Source organism: Hyperolius riggenbachi, chromosome 3, assembly GCF_040937935.1.
Source record: "Hyperolius riggenbachi isolate aHypRig1 chromosome 3, aHypRig1.pri, whole genome shotgun sequence".
In the NCBI taxonomy this organism is placed as follows: domain Eukaryota; kingdom Metazoa; phylum Chordata; class Amphibia; order Anura; family Hyperoliidae; genus Hyperolius; species Hyperolius riggenbachi.
In genome coordinates, this window is record NC_090648.1 from 300,890,889 (window position 1) to 300,908,155 (window position 17,267).

Consider the following 17,267-nt stretch of genomic DNA (forward strand, 5'->3'; position numbering starts at 1 on the left):
TCATGCTGACCACATATTTTATAGCCTGGCTGAGTAATCTTTACACAACTTTACCAACAACTATGTAGTTTGGTGGTCAAACAGATTGAATACAAGACTACTCAATTAGATATGTGGCCAGTGTTGTAGCATCTTTGCCATTTGTATATGATTAACTATATATTCATAATTACCTAGGTTTTTTAGTAGAGATAGTGGTAGAATTATTGCTAGGGATACGATAATCACCAGATAGTTCCCATTCAGGTACCATTCCCTAAAAACAGATATGCATTTAAATTAGAATCGGCAAATGTAACCAGATCCCAAAATGATATGAAATGTAACATGTGTAAACATACCCAGAATTCTCCATTCTCATAAAGGTTTTAATTACTTCAGGAAGCTCATATTTCACAATGAATAAGTAGCTTGACATGGCTGAAAATACATTGAAATAATGATTTAATCATGACTGCTATTACACTGATTGAGATGCATAAATAAGCTACTATATAATCTAAATAATTATTGTTAAATAAAAATCATGTAGTTCAATAAATAAGCATAATGACATTACAGAGATAAACTGCCATTTTGTGTGTTGTCAATTTCATAGTTATAAGGTATCAGTAATAGATGATTTGTAGCAGAAAGCTACAGGCCTTGTTTGCCTGTATGGACAGCCTCACGTCTTCTTTATCTGGCATAGTTTTTGCTTATCAGCTCTGAACAACACACACTGCTTTAAAGGACAATTGAAGTGAAAAGACTATGAAGGCTGTCATATTTCTTTCCTTTTAAACAATACCAGTTGCCTGGCAGCCCTGTTGATCTATTTAGCTGTAGTGTCTGAATAACACCAGAAACAAGCATGCAGCTAATCTTGTCAAATCTGACAATAATGTGAGAAACACCTGGTCTGAATATGCTTGCTTAGGATCTATGGCTAAAAATATTAGAGGCAGAGGATCAGCAGGATTACCAGGCAACTGATATTGCGTATAAGGAAATAAATATGGCAGCCTCTATATCCCTCTCACTTCAGTTGTCCTTTAAAGAATAGGTGCACTTATGAAGTGCCAACTGAAAATAACCTCCTCATTTCCTCTAATATTTCGAAAATGTCCCTAGTGGTTCCTGCTTCCCCTCAGATCACACCAATAGGCATTGTGCACCTATTAACCACATGATCTAGCACTTATTTACTTACCTGCTACTGTTCTAGCCAGATCAAGCCATCTCCTGTACACACTGCTGCGCTTGCGCTGCGCTTTTCAAATCACATGCGCTTTTTAATCGCAAGGTCTTTTGAAAAATAATGAAAATCGTGGAGACCTGTACACACTGGTGCGATGCGCTTTTCCTATTCTCATGAAGGCTTGCGAATTAAAAATAGCATGCGATTTTAAAAGCGCAGCAGTGCGTACAGGCCCTAAGTAGATAGGAGGTTAACTCTACACTGAAGTGAACTGAGAGGCCATTGTCTTTCTCCTCAGCAGTGCCACCACATGGCATGAAGGAGCAATGGTCTTGTAAATTAACCAAGTGATGTTCTTCTGATCACAAAGCCCCTGGTACCTACAGGTGCGTCAAGGGGAACAGTTTCTGGTGGCGTTAGTAAAGAATTTTCAATAGGTATATTTTATAAGTACACTAATTTCCTAATATGTCCCTAATTATCCTTTGTGAAACTTGTGAACCCCGAAATGAGACTGACCATGAGGTTCACCCCACATTTGTAGATGTGTTGATTCAACACATTTTTGGGGAGGTGTTGTATGTATCTTCTGGCTTCATATCCTTTAAACTTTTTCTTTTAAATGGATTCCCTTCCTTCACAGTCCAGAGGAGTCGAGGACTTTAAGGAAAGACAGAATCCAGCTCTATGAGAAATAAATGGAACAGATTCATGCTACGCTTTCTTTACTGAGACTTCTGCGTATGCTGGAAATTCATTTATTTCCCATGAGGTCATATTGTTAAAGGCTCAGTGTTTACCACATAAGGAATTGGCAGCTATTTTTTACTTTTAAACGGAAGCAGGGGAAAGAAAACTATGGAAAGATTATCTCACACGTTGTCATCTTATGGTTATAAAATAAATCCTTATAGTTTCTTGTTTGAAACAAAAAGCATTGCTATAAAGCTGGAACATAGTTTGATGTAAAAGACTTCTGCTAAAGTGTAACTCTAGTCACAATAATGGAACGGTACTGCTTTCAATAAAATCCATTGTCCTATTATTGTTAGAAATGAATATTCATTAGACACTGCAGCTTTATTCACAAACCATAGTACTGCATTTATGTCCAGTCTTGTGATGTGATGGGAGAAAATGCCCAGTTTTATTCTGAATTACAGCTTTAAACACTGTTGAAGTCTTTTGAGTGCAGGTGGTTAAAACCCCCTGTCCTAAGGACATTGCACGGGACCTGAAGCCCCCTTCACTGCCCTCCATTACTACTCTCCTAGTAACTGGGACTCACTGATAATTTCAAGATCCACTGTTATTTTAAAGCTAGCTATACCCAGCCAATCGATTCCTATCCAATTTGATCTGTCAATGATTGATTCCTGTCCACACCAGAACAAACGAGCAGACATATCTATGTAACCAATGTTACTGTAAATACCATAATAGGCAAGTATGGGGGAAAGGTCACCGACCTCAAGCATTATACTGAGACGAAAACAAGAAAACTAAAGATCCCCTTGTAAATATATATGTATCATAAGAGAGCAAAAATATTAAAATCAAGATACAAAGATAAATGCAAAAATCTTTATTAATTGTCAACTGCAAAGATAAAAACAATTAAAAACAGAGCAGCCAAACCTGGACCATAGGCCCCTAATATTACAGATATGTTCACTGAGCTCTGTGCTAGTTATAATAAAGAGTAAACTAATGACTCACCTGGGAGTCTCTGCGGTGAAAATATTAATGACAGTGTCACAAATTGGTAAATAATGTGGTTATAATATAATGACACTGCGCCGCAGAGATAGTCCCTCGGAGAGGCATACAAGGGTAATTTCACAATTAAACAACCTCCAAAAATCTGTTCTAATGAATAAAGTGCTAGTGCTCAAATCACATATAAAACTGTGCTCATTAATTCATCATAACAATATAAAAGGAGAATATGAGGTAGTTGAGGAGTAATTAGTGAGGTAGATGAGGGTAGGAATAGTGAGGTAGAAACGTGGAAAAAGATAGCAGCATGTTAGAGAAGATGGTGGCATAAGGCACACGCAATGAGGTAGATAAGTAGAGAAAGAGTGGAAAACGATAGCAGCAGAGTAAGGAGGGAAGTGGCGCAAGGCTCACCTAATCAGATCGGTAATAGACTCAGGAATGGCCGCAGCAGTGCTACCCGCGCCGTCCTACTAGTTCCGCCGAAACTGCAAAGGGACATTTGCAAAGGATTTTTGGAGGTTGTTTAATTGTGAAATTACCCTTCTATTCCTCTCCGAGGGACTATCTCTGCGGCGCAGTGTCATTATATTATAACCACATTAATATTTGACCGCAGAGACTCCCAGGTGAGTCATTCGTTTACTCTTTATTATAACTAGCACAGGGCTCAGAAAACATATCTGTAATATTAGGGGCCTATGGCCCAGGTTTGGCTGCTCTGTTTTTAATTGTTTTTATCTTTGCAGTTGGAAATTAATAAAGATTAATAAAGATTTTTGCATTTATCTTTGTATCCTGATTTTTTTTTGCTCTCTTATGATACATATATATTTACAAAGGGGATTTTTAGTTTTCTTGTTTTTGATTGATTCCTATCCTACATGGTAAACTCATTTTCTATAATTTTTAGCAGAAATCGTTTGAGCAGTGATTGAACCACAATCATTGTACTGCTTGATGCAGTGTAACACTATGGACCATTGATCCCACACCACTCCTGCTCCGCTCTGCAATTTCAACAATGTGCAATCATGCTTTTGTTCAATAAAGGAGAGGTGAGGTGCTGGAACACTTCAAAAGAAACACAGAGACAACGGGAGCCCAAATAGCGCAATATGTTAAGGCTGTGTGGCAAAGTGAAAGAACAAGAACTGATACTCACATAGGTGGGTTGCAGCGAGGGCAACCAACCAAGAAGGCAGGCGTATATTCAGAAACCCATCTCCACTGGGGTATTCCTAAATGATCAGGGGTGGTCCCTCTCTAGAAAAAGGCCTAGCACTGTCTGTGTGAGGACCACAGTGTACCAGGTGGAATCCTCCACCCAAGAGTGTGTGTGTGTGTGTGGGGGGGGGGGGGGGTGTCAGTGGATTGCTGAGTTAGATGGGCTTTCACTAACAACTGCATAACGGAAGAAGAGGTGACCAGAGGAGTATAAAACTTCGGTATGCATACCTATAATAATAAAAAAAAACTTGCATTTGATTATACAATCTAGTGTCGTCTAGAGGTAAGCCACCTCTTTATTTCATTTTTTAACTAACATTTATACTCCTCTGGACGATTCTTCCCCTATTTTGCTTTTGATCAATATACTGCACAGAATCAATTGAAAGGGAGTCAATCATACATGTTGGGGCCAGTGGCGTAGCCAAGGAGCTGTGGGCCCCACAAGCATTCTATATATAACAATTGATACGGCGCACCAAAACCTGCCATTGGCAACTACAGTGTCAGAGGTGCAAGAAGGGGATGGGGAATAGCTAGTTAATGATTACCACTATTCAAAGTATCTATAGAAGTGATTATTATGAGCATAGGACCAATAGAGAGCTAATACTGCAGTTGAGGGAGGGCCCTATGGGGCCCCTCTGGCCCAAGGGCCCCGATGTGGTCACAACCTCTGCAACCCATATTGCTACTAACAAGGAAGTAAAGGAGGCGCGATTGTCCGGGACCAGGTGATGTATTATTTAACCCCTGTCGCCTCTCACACTGAACCCTCCCTCTACCTATGCCTAAAGCTAACCGCTCCACTCACGCTGCCTAATCCTGAACTACACCACCCCTGCTGCCTAACACTAACTCCCATTACTCTACCTACTCCTTGATGCCATAGGCGGCAATAGTACAAGCCACGTTTAGCAGCAAGGAGATGGTGCCCGATATATATATCGGGCGCTAGACACTCACTATTTATCAGGCACCATAGGCACCTTTTTGACACTAATCATGGCTTGCATTTTTATAGGTGCTCGTCCCACGCCATTGTTGTCTGCTCTCATACTGATACACTATAGGGGTTGTTAAGGGGTCTGTCATGCTTGGAGTAATGCAGTACCTCATTTCCAGTGCCGCACTCCCCAAAGAAAGACCCTAGCAGAGCAAAATGTGCACTAAACATAAATTATCCGAGTAACTATTACTAAGTCATTCTCTTCTGCATTAGGACATAGTCAAGATCAAAATAACCATTCTCTTACTTCTGCAACAGCTTGGAATTACAGAATACTTTTTGAATTTTCTTGATGAAAACTTAGTAAGCTGTTGAATTGAAACAGTGCAGACCCAAGAGAAAAGAGGATCCTGCGTGGTGAACCACTAAGGAAGCTGGGGATTTATGAGCATTTCCTGTGAATACTGCAGGGGACTGAGTAACAGCTTACCTCCAATGTTTTGCATTGTAATAGATATAAAAGCTGCAACTTTTCCAGGCCATCCAAATGCTTTCTCTCCTAATTTTTCATAAATTAACGAACCTGTTAAACAATAAAAAGTGTTCAGGAAGGCTTTAGGAGCAGAATTAAAACATGTGATCAGTTGTTACCAAGAGAATGGTACAATTGTCCAGTTTCATTTTCTGATTGTTTTGTAAAATTACATATTGTGCAAAATCAACATTCAATGAAGTCAGCAAAGAAAATTAAAAAGACATCAGCTTCAAGAGCAAATGAAAAAAAAACACATTTTCAGTAAGTTCCATATTTGAACCTTGCTGTTTCTGACATCCAACAACTAACTCCAACCTACCGCTAAATTATACCAATAACTTAACTGGTTCCCCGCCGCCGTACAGTATATCTACGCTCCTTTGGACTTCACTTCCCCGCCCGGAGCGTAGATATACGCACCCCCCGCCGCTACCGCCGATGTCCGCTCTCCCGCTCGCACTCCCGCGATCGTGCACGCCGCTGCCCGCTCGCCCGGAGATCAATGAACGGGAAAATACATTCCCGTTCGTTGATCTCTGCCCCCGCAATGATCTGCTGCTTTCGCTAAGCAGCTCGATCATTGTAAAAAAAAAAAAAAAAATACCAGCCTCTTTTTACTTCCTCCAAGCTTCCGGAAGGAAGCTTGGAGGTCGCATTAAACTGTTGCCATCTTGTGGCCAAATAGAAAACTACACCCTAAACTATTTTTCACACACACATACATTACTTATACACAAAAAATTAACTCATTACCTCCCACACTCCCCATTTTTTTTTTTTGTAATTAAAAAAAAAATAAAAAATTTACAATTAAAAAAAATACATAAATAGTTACCTTAGGGACTGAACTTTTTAAATATTTATATCAGGAGGGTACAACACTGTTACTTTATAAACTATGGGCTTGTAATTAGGGATGGACGCAAAACTGAAAAAAATGCACCTTTATTTCCAAATAAAATATTGGCGCCAAACATTGTGATAGGGACATAATTTAAATGGTTTTATAACCGGGACAAAAGGGCAAATACATTTCATGGGTTTTAATTACAGTAGCATGCATTATTTAAAAACTATAATGGCCGAAAACTGAAAAATAATGTTTTTTTTCCCATATGTTTTCCTATTTTCCCATTAAAACACATTTAGAATAAAATTATTCTTGGCATAATGTCCCACCTAAAGAAAGCCTAATTGGTGGCGAAAAAAACAAGATATAGTTCATTTCATTGCGATAAGTAATGATAAAGTTATAGGCGAATGAATGTAAGGAGCGCTGAAAGGAGAAAATTGCTCGGATGCTGAAGGGGTAAAACCCCTCAGTTGGGAAGTGGTTAAAGTCACACTGAACACACAATAGATAATGAGTTTCTTCCTTGCAGACTCATACATTAATGAAACGTATGTCTTTCCTGTAGCAGTCACCCCTTACCTTACCTGAAGCCTATCACATAGCTAACCTTCACCATGAAAACTATCACCAAGTTAAAGGGTGATGTGAGGTGACATGTTACATGACAAGATAAACATGGGCATATACAGTCTAAGTCCTACTTAGAACTAGGCTGTGATCCTTTTTTTCTTTCTTCTCACTGTAATTAATTAGGGTTGTAAAGCTCTGTATGGCTGAGGGGGAAAAAACACATCTGAGTGTAGGAAAAAGGAAAAAAAATAAATAGTTCAAAATTAGTCTTTACAGGAGTTGAATTACATTAAAACCCGGGCATATATGAAATAAAGGCATGTGAGAATTGTGGCACCAGGTAATACTGATAGTAGAATATTGGTAATGTTGCCGATAATCTATTATCACCTTAACTCTCACACTAACCTTCCCACACCTACTCCTAATACTACCCCCCCACCACTACCTACCTAACACTAACCTAAAGCCAAGGTGGTGCTTGGCTACATAATAGCTAAATCCTGGGTGCCTCGTTACTTTCCTTGATGCTGCCTCTATTTATATCTTGTATTTCCGGCACCCAAATTACTGTAATTTTTGGACTATAAGACTATTTTTCTCCCCCAAAATTGGGGAAAAAATCACTGCGTCTTATAGTCCAAATGCAGGGAGTTCCTGACTTGTGAACGCCTGCCAATACAAGCCTCCAACCCGCCGCAATGTCAGAGACTCCCTGTATTGTGCCCATGCAGAGGAGGACACAGGGTGACAAATGGAGGACACAGGGGAACACAAAGGGGCATAGAGGAGGACACAAGGAGGACAGAGGCTGACACATGGGGGACACAGGGAGACAAGAGGTACAAGGGGCCATGAGGTACAAAGGGGGCATAATCCACAAGATGCCCCTTCATAATGGATGCACCAGGTTTAGTATATATATATTTTTCCCTTGGTTTTTGTCCTCTAAACCTAGGTGCGTCTTATGGTCAGGAGCATCTTATAGTCTGAAAAATACGGTAACCTCCTTGGCTATACTATAGTATACACTTTTCCACTGACACTACCTCTATCCGCAGCTAGAGTTCAGCTATACTATAGCAAGCTCCAGCTTCAGTCATCATTGACCCACTGCATTCCCTGCCACGAGCTGGAGTTTGGCTATATGATAAAGGAGTACAAAATATGTCAAGCCATTTATGCATGCTATGTACTAACAAGCAGGGAATATGAACGTTATGATTAACTATTGGCTAATGCTTGAAACAAGCCCACCTGGTGATGAGTAGGGTAGGAAATTGCTCTGAGACACATTTGGAGTAATATATGCAGTGCATAGGCCACAATAAGACTATAAACATTTTCTGCTCACGTTACATGAGAACTAGAAAATCTTACCTCCTTCTTTTGATGTCTTTAATAAAAGATGTACAGAGTACAGTGATAAAATGGCAACAGCAAGTAGAAGGATCCTGATATGAAAAAGGAAAAATAGATTACTTTTATTGGAACTGATAGGTGGTCTAAAGCACAAATGTATTGCTATTTGTGATAAAGAAAATGTAAAATACCAGTTAAAGCTTGTTATTTTGCCATATTTATAGTATGAATAAACCCTCATCGGCCGCAGGGCAAACTGATTCAGATGAAAGCGTCCTCTGAACTGCTTATCACTTCAAATAAATGTTACGGCCAAAACCAGAAATCGGCCAATTCTAGAATTGGCCAGCCGTTTCTAGAACTGGCCGATTTGACGTCGGCAAAAGTCCAAAATGCTGGGAATTTCTGACATTGGCCAGCTAGTTCTAGAAACGGCCAAAGTCAGTCGGCCAAAGTGCAAAACGCACAAATCCCAGAACATCCTGGGTCCTGTCCAGCACCATGAATGGCACTCGGAACTTCCTCTCTGCTCTAAAAAATACAGCATAATAATCTTTTTAAAGAAAAGCATTTATTAGTTACAGTTATAGCATTTCTTAGTTCTTAGTTATACCAATCCTGCAATAATTCTGCAGTGTTCCTTGAAAGCAGGTGTAGTGTTGAAGTGTTGACATCCTGTGCTTTCAAATAAGCGTATCTGCCATGACAGTCAGGTGACACAGGGGAGAGGTCAAATTACAACTTGTGATTAGTTACAGGTGCGGTTAATTAGACATGCTAAACTCTCTAAATACATACATGCATGAATTTCTTCTTTTACTTCTGTCCTGTGCAAGGTCCACTTTAATTGGGCGAATTTGTAAGGTCCTGTGCAGGGAAAGCAGCTGCAGCCGACAGGCAGACCCGGGTCCTGAGAGAGAAGACAGAAGGCAGAGAAGGAAGGCGGGGGAGAGAAGATGGAGAGAAGGCGGCGGGGAGAAGATGGAGAGAAGAAATAAGCCGGAGAAAGAAGGCGTGGTGGAGATAGCAGCTTCAGCCGGCAGCAGGAAAGGCATCCCTGGATCCCTGCGAGACAAGACGGGAGGCGGCTGGAGAGCTGACCTAAGGCAGCGGGTAGCGGTGCGGACAGAAGGCAGCGGGGATGTCAGAAGGCAGATGCGGTGGCAAGCGGCGCTGTCGGAAGCCGTAGAGTAGATGGAGGCAGGAAGCGGTGAGCTGCTCGTTCCGACTTGGCCGGCCATGGGAAGCCGTACAGTACGAAGCTGCTGGGTAGAAGGAGGCTGGAAGCGGTAAGCTGATCAGGACTTGGCCGGTGGACAGTGAAGGTTAGATTGTTGGAGCACCAGCCATGGCGCAGTCAGAAGCCGCCATGTAGAAGGAGGCGGGAAGCGGTGAGCTGCACGGGACTTCGGGACTTGGCCGGCCACATTTAGACACATCGCGTTCTGGCCGGCCAAAGTCCGCAATTAACGCTCGTTTTGCATATTGGCCGCATCAGGCGGCCACATCTCGTTCTGACCGGCCAGAACCCGAAGTGGCCAGACTTCGGGTTCTGGCCGTAACATATACATACTTTGACCTCTGGCCCCACTCCCAGAGAACAGGCTGTGCCAGTGAATGATCTCTGCTCACAAATGATCTCTTGCAAATGTAAATCTCCATTTAATTGAAAGGATAAGAGTCCCATATTAATCTCAAAATGGTGTGTAATTTAAATTACTACTGCAATGTTGGATTGCTGGTTAAAGGACTAATTTCCATGTTTTTTTTTTGTATCATATAAAGTAGTTGTGTTAAAGTGGACCTGAACTCTCACACAGGACAGAAGGAAAACATAGAGAAATGCACCCTGTATGCATTTAGAGAGTGTAGCCTGTCTAATTCCTGTCATCTTTGACTAATCACAACTGTAATTGTATCTCTCATCTGTGTCAGCTGGCTGCCTTGGCAGAGCAGCTAATTTGTAAATACATGATGTTAACCCTATGTTTGCTTCCATGAAAGCTTAAAGTAGACACACTCCAGATTTATTGCTGGATTTGTATCAGCTTTAACATAGAAATGTTTTTCTTTAAAGGCTGTTATGCTGTTGCATATCTTTTAGATCAGAGAGGAAGTTCTGAGTTCAAGTCCGCTTTAAATAAAGAAAATGCTTCATTTTTGCAGAAACTTTAAGCATTGCCTCTTTAAAATGTATTAGTGTTTTTTTTTACACGATCAGTGGTTGTACTTTGGTTTTCAAATTGCAGCAAGTTCATCTGTACTGCTGCACTGGGAGAACTATGAATGCAGTATGTAGGGAGAAACAAAAAGGAACAATCGAGAGCCTCCACTAGTGTATTATTGTAAGTCGGTAATCGTAAATAAAATTAATAGTAAGTTATACTCACAAGTATGGGTTGCCGGGATCAGGCAACCACTTGTATCACAGACGGGGAGATTAGACCTGTCCCCGCTCAGGCTAAGAAGTCGCTCTCTGTGTAGAAGAAAGGGGTGTCCACACCCATCCACTAGGTGGATAATCATAATCACGTAATGAAAAAAACAGAGGCGCCAATAGAATAAAAATGATGCCAATTAAAACCAATTAAAATGTGGGTGGCAATGGTGGACTTGCCTACCCTACAAAAAGCCAAAGACCACTTTGTATGGTAAAAAATATAAATGTAATCAATTTAGCACTCCAAATAAAACAAATAATTTGCAACGCGTTTCACGGGACACCAGCCGCTTCCTCAGGCAAAACACATACAAGCAGGAGCAACCAAGCAGTAGTCAGTACTGGCGTGGTGCCAGAGGCAAATTATTCGTTTTATTTGGAGTGCTAAATTGATTACATTTATATGGTTTTAATTGGCATCATTTTTATTCTATTGGCGCATCCGTTTCTTTCATTATATGAATGCAGTATGGTTGTGGGACAAATGCATCATATTGGGGTGAGTTGGCACAGCAGTTCATGTTGTGTCATATTTAATTTAAACATATAAGATGTCTAAAAGATTGAGTTGGAGAATGCATGCAGCTGTAGCTGGGTATGGGGGTACATAAACATTTACAGGCATGCACAGGCATGCAAAAATCGGGGTTTTAGGGTTCATTGCTTACCACAAAGCTGTTTAATAGCTGTTTATTACCATGACAGCAACCACTTGCTTAGAGATAACCCCATTGTGTGCCAGTTCCATGTCCGATTTTGTCCTGGTTTGACTTACTAGCTCTGACTTGCCTTGATTGACGCTGATTTCTTTATTGTGGCGCAACATTTATACTGTCACCATGCAGTTCATTTGGCCTGATTCTGACCTTGCTTTTGTCTTGTTTTTGGCTGTGTTCCTGCTCAATATTTGCCTGCCTTGACCTGAACTTTACCTTCTCTTTGACCCTTCCTGATACCTCTGATCTATTTGTTACTATTTGTGTTGACCTATGTACTTTGTTACAACTATACTAACATCCAACATTTAAATCTTTATCAGTGGGGCAGACCTCGGCACTGAGACATGGAGATGTTCAGCATCTGAGGCCTGATCTTGTGATGGTCAAGGTCTAAGGCCCAAATCACACAGGCGAGAATGTTACAGGGATTTGTTGCTTTCTATGTCAAAAGGACTTATTTGTTTAAGCATTTTGTGTTTAAGTACACATACTCTCAAGTGATAAGGAGTTTCTGCTTAGTCATCATCAACAGAACATCTGAAGTTTTGAGCATATTCTTTTGCAGGTGACACAGCGGCTGACAGTAGAAGCTGCAATATAATATCTGTTATTATCTATAAGTTAATTCCTGACAGTTTAAACACATAACATCCCTGAATACATCAAAAAGTGAACTGGACCTTCAACCTAGGATGACTTAATAGAGACATCTGAGCTTTGCACTTTATTCAGCCATCAGCACCTTCCTGGAAACTCTTCCCTAGTAGTTGAAAGAGTTGTATATGTTCAAATATCCTCTCCTGCATACTTAGAAGCTGGGAGGTAAACCAGGGAATAGGGCTTCCAATAACCAGGGACTCAGCTTCCATGGATGGGATGGGGTTTCCAACACCAAAGTCTCCTTTGACAATGCCACTGAAAGAAGCCCAATCCCTAGCAGAAGACATAAGAATTCCATGGAATCCTCACCCAACCTGACAGCAGCCATGCTCTGGTTGATGGATGTCCTGCTTCCAATTTCAATAGACAGGAGATTATATTGGTTATTGATTATAGCCGGCAGGGTAGAATGAGTGCTTGGGCAGGTGGATGTACTAGACTACAGGGCCAGATTTCTTTATTAGGACATTCTTGGTAAGTGATCCTGTCCATTCTTTGATTCTTTTGGGGGTGGGGGGGCAACACATGACTGAACTTACATTTAGAAGTACACTTGCTCCGAGAAACAAATTAATCACATTACAGAGGAACTCCATGAAGTGTGGTTGCACTGGGAATTGAGTGGGGATACTATTTGTAACCTACACATTTATATAATCTTTAACATTCAGCTGCAAACGTTTTAACATCTCTAGCTAGCTGCCAGACTCAGCTATCTGAATGAGTCTGGCTATAGCAGTAGAAGCAGGTTACACTGCTGGTCTAAGGGCAAAAATGTTATCTTTAAACAACAAAGAATGCCTTTGGGAAGCAGTTTATCAGTCATAACACAGATTATGTGAAAAAGCCAGCTTGTCGCACTCCTTGATACGCAGCTCTGCAGTCCAGTAGAAGTGCTATTTCCAGCAAAATTTTGAAGCATATTGTAAGCAAAGGTAAGCTGTATGTAAAGATTAATTACACCAAGTAATATGACTAGGGGAATACTAAAAGTGGCCACACACAATACAATTTTTTAAAATATCTTTTTAAGTCAAGAATTGCAATTAATTTTCTGACTGATTGTAACATTTTAAAAATCTGACCAATTGATTTTTTTCCCAGTTATGAAAAACATGATTGAAAACGCTGAAAAAATTGCTTGGGACTATACATCAAGAAGTTGACAACCTACTCTACATCATTCAATTTTCATAAAAAAAAAATGATCAGAACATTTTAACAATCCCTCTCTTCTTTACTCAAAGAAAATCTGGAAATTCAATCATTTCTCAACAAATGAAAAAAAAAGCTTTAATTTTTTGTGTACAACCGATTGTTTTTATCAAATTGCTGTAAAATGTAATTGTTTTATAGTGTGTGGACACCGTAACATTTTCTGGAGTGATCTTTTAATATCAGTAGGGCTAGCTAACAATTTCTTCATTTGCTGACAATGGTGTATTATAAAGATTCAATGAACAATTAAATACAGAATACAGAAGCTGTATAAGAGACACAGTATACAGTATTGATAATCAAAAGCATGAGCCACAGATGCAATAGAGAGTACTGAGGAAGGACTCCTCCAGATCCCTTTGATTAATAGACTGCTTGCTATATAAAACCTAGAAATTTAGATATAATGATATGTACACTACTGCATGTCCTGTCATATGGACATTCTGAATCAATACGTCATTATCAATAATATTTTTTCACCTGTATGTATCATCAGCATACCAATTCTGTAGAAAGCAGTAGATGTCAATGGATTTGTAAACAAATCCAAAAAGTTAACTACTCTATTATATTACAATCCTACCTAATTTTATACAAGTGTCCCTGCGTCTGTCCCTGTGTCAGTGCTTTTTTGCACTGCGCATGTGCCAGGAAGAGATGCAGAGACACTGCCAAAAGCAGAGGAGGATGGGGCCAGAAGGGGCGGGCATGTGTGCGGCGGATTGGTGACAGACTAGGTCACTAGTTTCTTTATAAACAGTCAATGTTAATATTTTTGCCTATGTATTAATCACTAATGTTAAGATGATTTATCCAAATGCAGTATTTCATATGTACATGCATAAAAAAACTTTGCTTACCTATCATACTTTAAATTAAATTAAAATCAAAGCTTGATATTAATATGATTTTTATAGTTATACTAGCCTCATGCATTATAGATCATTGTAACAGTAGCAATGTAAATGTATTCATTGATATTTTTATTGTTAGTAGTAATGCGTTTCATTTGATGCTGCTGTGTGGTGTTACTGGATCTTGTCTCTTTTCAGAGAAAAATAAGCTAGATGTGTGTGTGTGTTCATTTTTTGTTGAAATATGACTGCTGTTGCTGCAAAGCAGAGGGCATGCTCTCTGTACATGATCAGCTGGGAATGTGAGCTTTGCAAGGGAGCTAGCAGGTGATTAATGACTGAAACTGAGCAATGTCTCTTCCAGAAGATAGATCACATTACTTAGTTCTTCTTATAATGTAAATATATAGCATCATCTAAGTCCTGCCAACTACCCTGCAGTTCATTAGGTTTAAGACACGCCTGGGCAATGCAGTTTACAAATAAAGGCAGTAGCTATGGATCACAGATAAGCCAAATGACACTGATGACCTAAAAGAGCATGATTACATTTTATATGTATTTTTCTATGTACTGATTAGTCAAATTACTCAAATGTAGAACTCATTTATCTATCTATCTATCTATCTATCTATCTATCTATCTCTATCTATCTATCTATCTATCTATCTATCCATATCTATCTATCTATCTATCTATCTATACTGTATGTGGCTCCTTTTACACCTGATCCGCATGCATATGCGTTAGTATGCGTTGGTACGCGTTGGTGCGAGTTAGTGCACGTTCCCCCCCCCATATGTAATAAAAAACCTATTTGTTACAATCCCCACACACTGGCATCCACAAAAAAAGAGTACAGTACTCTTTTCTGCGGATGCCAGTGTGTGGAGATTGTAACAAATAGGTTTTCTATTACATTTGGGGAAAAAACGCACACTAACGTGCACCAACGTGTATCAACGAGTACCAACGCATACTAACGCATATGCATGCCAAACAGCAAATTGTAACGATCGGTGTAACACAGAGAGGATCTGATTACCGGTGAACTGCAGTCTCACCAGGAATACTGAATATACCCGATTATTAGTGATCTGCAGTATCACCGATAATCAGATATATCTACTAACCTCTGGACACCAGATAGGACAAGTGAGTGTTTAGATGCAACAGTATACTTTGAGTACTTCTCCAGAAGTATGTTCCTTCCTCTGGCCTAGACTCTCCAGGAGGGAGGAGCTAGGCTGATCGGAGGAAGGACAGAGCGAGAGTGACACCCGAGAGGGAGGGTGTCACTAACAGGTTTGGGAACTGCCTCTAACAGTAAGGCCAGTTCTGGAGGTCGGCAAGCCAGGTCGTTAACACACAGACAGATAAGGTACAGATTCAGGAGGCAGATACGGAATCCAATAAACAGACAGGGTTTGGCAACGGAGTATCAGAATAGCACAGTACAGAATCAGGAGGCAAATACAGAGTCCAGGGACGAGCAGAGTTTGGCAACAGGATATCAGAAATAGCAAGGTACAGGATCAGAGTTCAGAGGAATAGTCAGGCAGGCAGAAGGTCATAACAAATAATACAATTCAATGTTCCCAATGCTAAGGTGTGAACTCCTTGATGTCAACACCTTTGGAAACTATGCTAGCATACAGATACAGACAAGGTCTGAGTGCTACCACGTTGTGATCGCAACGGCAGACAACCAGAGAATGACCAGCACCCAGTATATATAGTGCTGCGTTCTCCAGCGCCTCCCCTAAGTGCTGGACCAATGGCAGGTGTTGAAAATGTCAGCTGACCCGCCTGGTCAGCTGACCCTTTTTTGGCTGTCATATAAGCTCTGCCTCTCAGCGCGCGCGCGCGTCCTTCTGAACCTGTGTGGACTAGCAGTCCCAGCCACACCAGACATGACCTGCAATGCACCCTTTGATTCAGGCGCGAAGACCGCCGCCCCGCTCTCCAAGCGAGCGGCGGTTTCCCCGCGTCCGGCCGCAATGTCAGCTGCTTTGCCATGCGTGCAATCTCCGCATTGTGCCGCCATGTTAGACGCGGAAACAGCCGCCTCACTCTGAGCCCTTGCGGCGACTTTTCTGCGTTTCCTCACAGTACCCCCCCACCGAGGAGTAGACTCCGGACAGCTCCTACCAGGCTTCTCAGGATGCGACGCATGGAACTCTCTTCTTAATTTGTCAGCATGCATGCGACCTTCAGGTACCCATGATCTCTCCTCAACACCATACCCTTTCCAATGAACCAGATATTGTACTGAGTTCTGAACTATGCGAGAGTCTAAAATCTTCTCTACTTCGTACTCAGGTTGGTCATCTATCATCACCGGAGGAGGAGGAGTGGGACCCACATGAACTGCTGGCTTAAGCAGGGACACGTGAAAGGATCTCACGCCGCGCATACTGGCAGGGAGGTCAATGGCATAAGTGACATCGTTGATCTTTCTAGTTACTGGGAATGGACCCACATACCTGGGCTTCAACTTAGCCGAGGGCTGTTTCATGGTCAAGTGACGTGTGGACACCCAGACTAAATCTTCTGGCAAAAACCTCCACTCTAATGAACGCCTCTTGTCAGCTTGACCTTTTTGACTTTGAAACGCCTTCTCCAAATTATTTATCACAATCCACCATATATCTTTAAATGACCTTTGCCAGGCCTCCAGAGCTGGAAACGGAGTGGAGGCGACTGGCAATGGGGAGAATTTAGGCAACTTCCCGGTCACTACTTGGAATGGACAAAATCCTGAAGAGGAACTTTTCAAATTATTGTGCGCAAATTCTGCGAAGGGTAAAAACTTGACCCAGTCATTTTGCGCTTCTGCAACGTAACACCTCAAAAACTGTTCCAATGATTGGTTGACTCTTTCCGTCTGACCATTGGTCTGTGGGTGGTAGCCCGATGAAAATGACAGTTCCATGCCCATTTGGTGACAGAATGCCCTCCAAAATCTGGAAACA

General features: G+C 41.0%; 1 protein-coding gene across 2 annotated transcripts in view; it reads right to left on the reverse strand.

Moving 5' to 3' along the window:
• The window catches only part of SLC38A4 (solute carrier family 38 member 4), a 134,738-nt gene that overhangs the window by 33,116 nt on the left and 84,355 nt on the right, over window positions 1-17,267 (reverse strand). For both annotated transcript variants that reach the window (XM_068276596.1, XM_068276595.1), the window contains exons 5-8: window positions 8,417-8,490; window positions 5,569-5,661; window positions 342-420; window positions 174-256 (exon numbers count right to left, since the gene is read on the reverse strand). In XM_068276596.1, coding sequence (XP_068132697.1) covers window positions 174-256; window positions 342-420; window positions 5,569-5,661; window positions 8,417-8,490 — 329 coding nt within the window. The remainder of the gene's footprint in view (window positions 1-173; window positions 257-341; window positions 421-5,568; window positions 5,662-8,416; window positions 8,491-17,267) is intronic.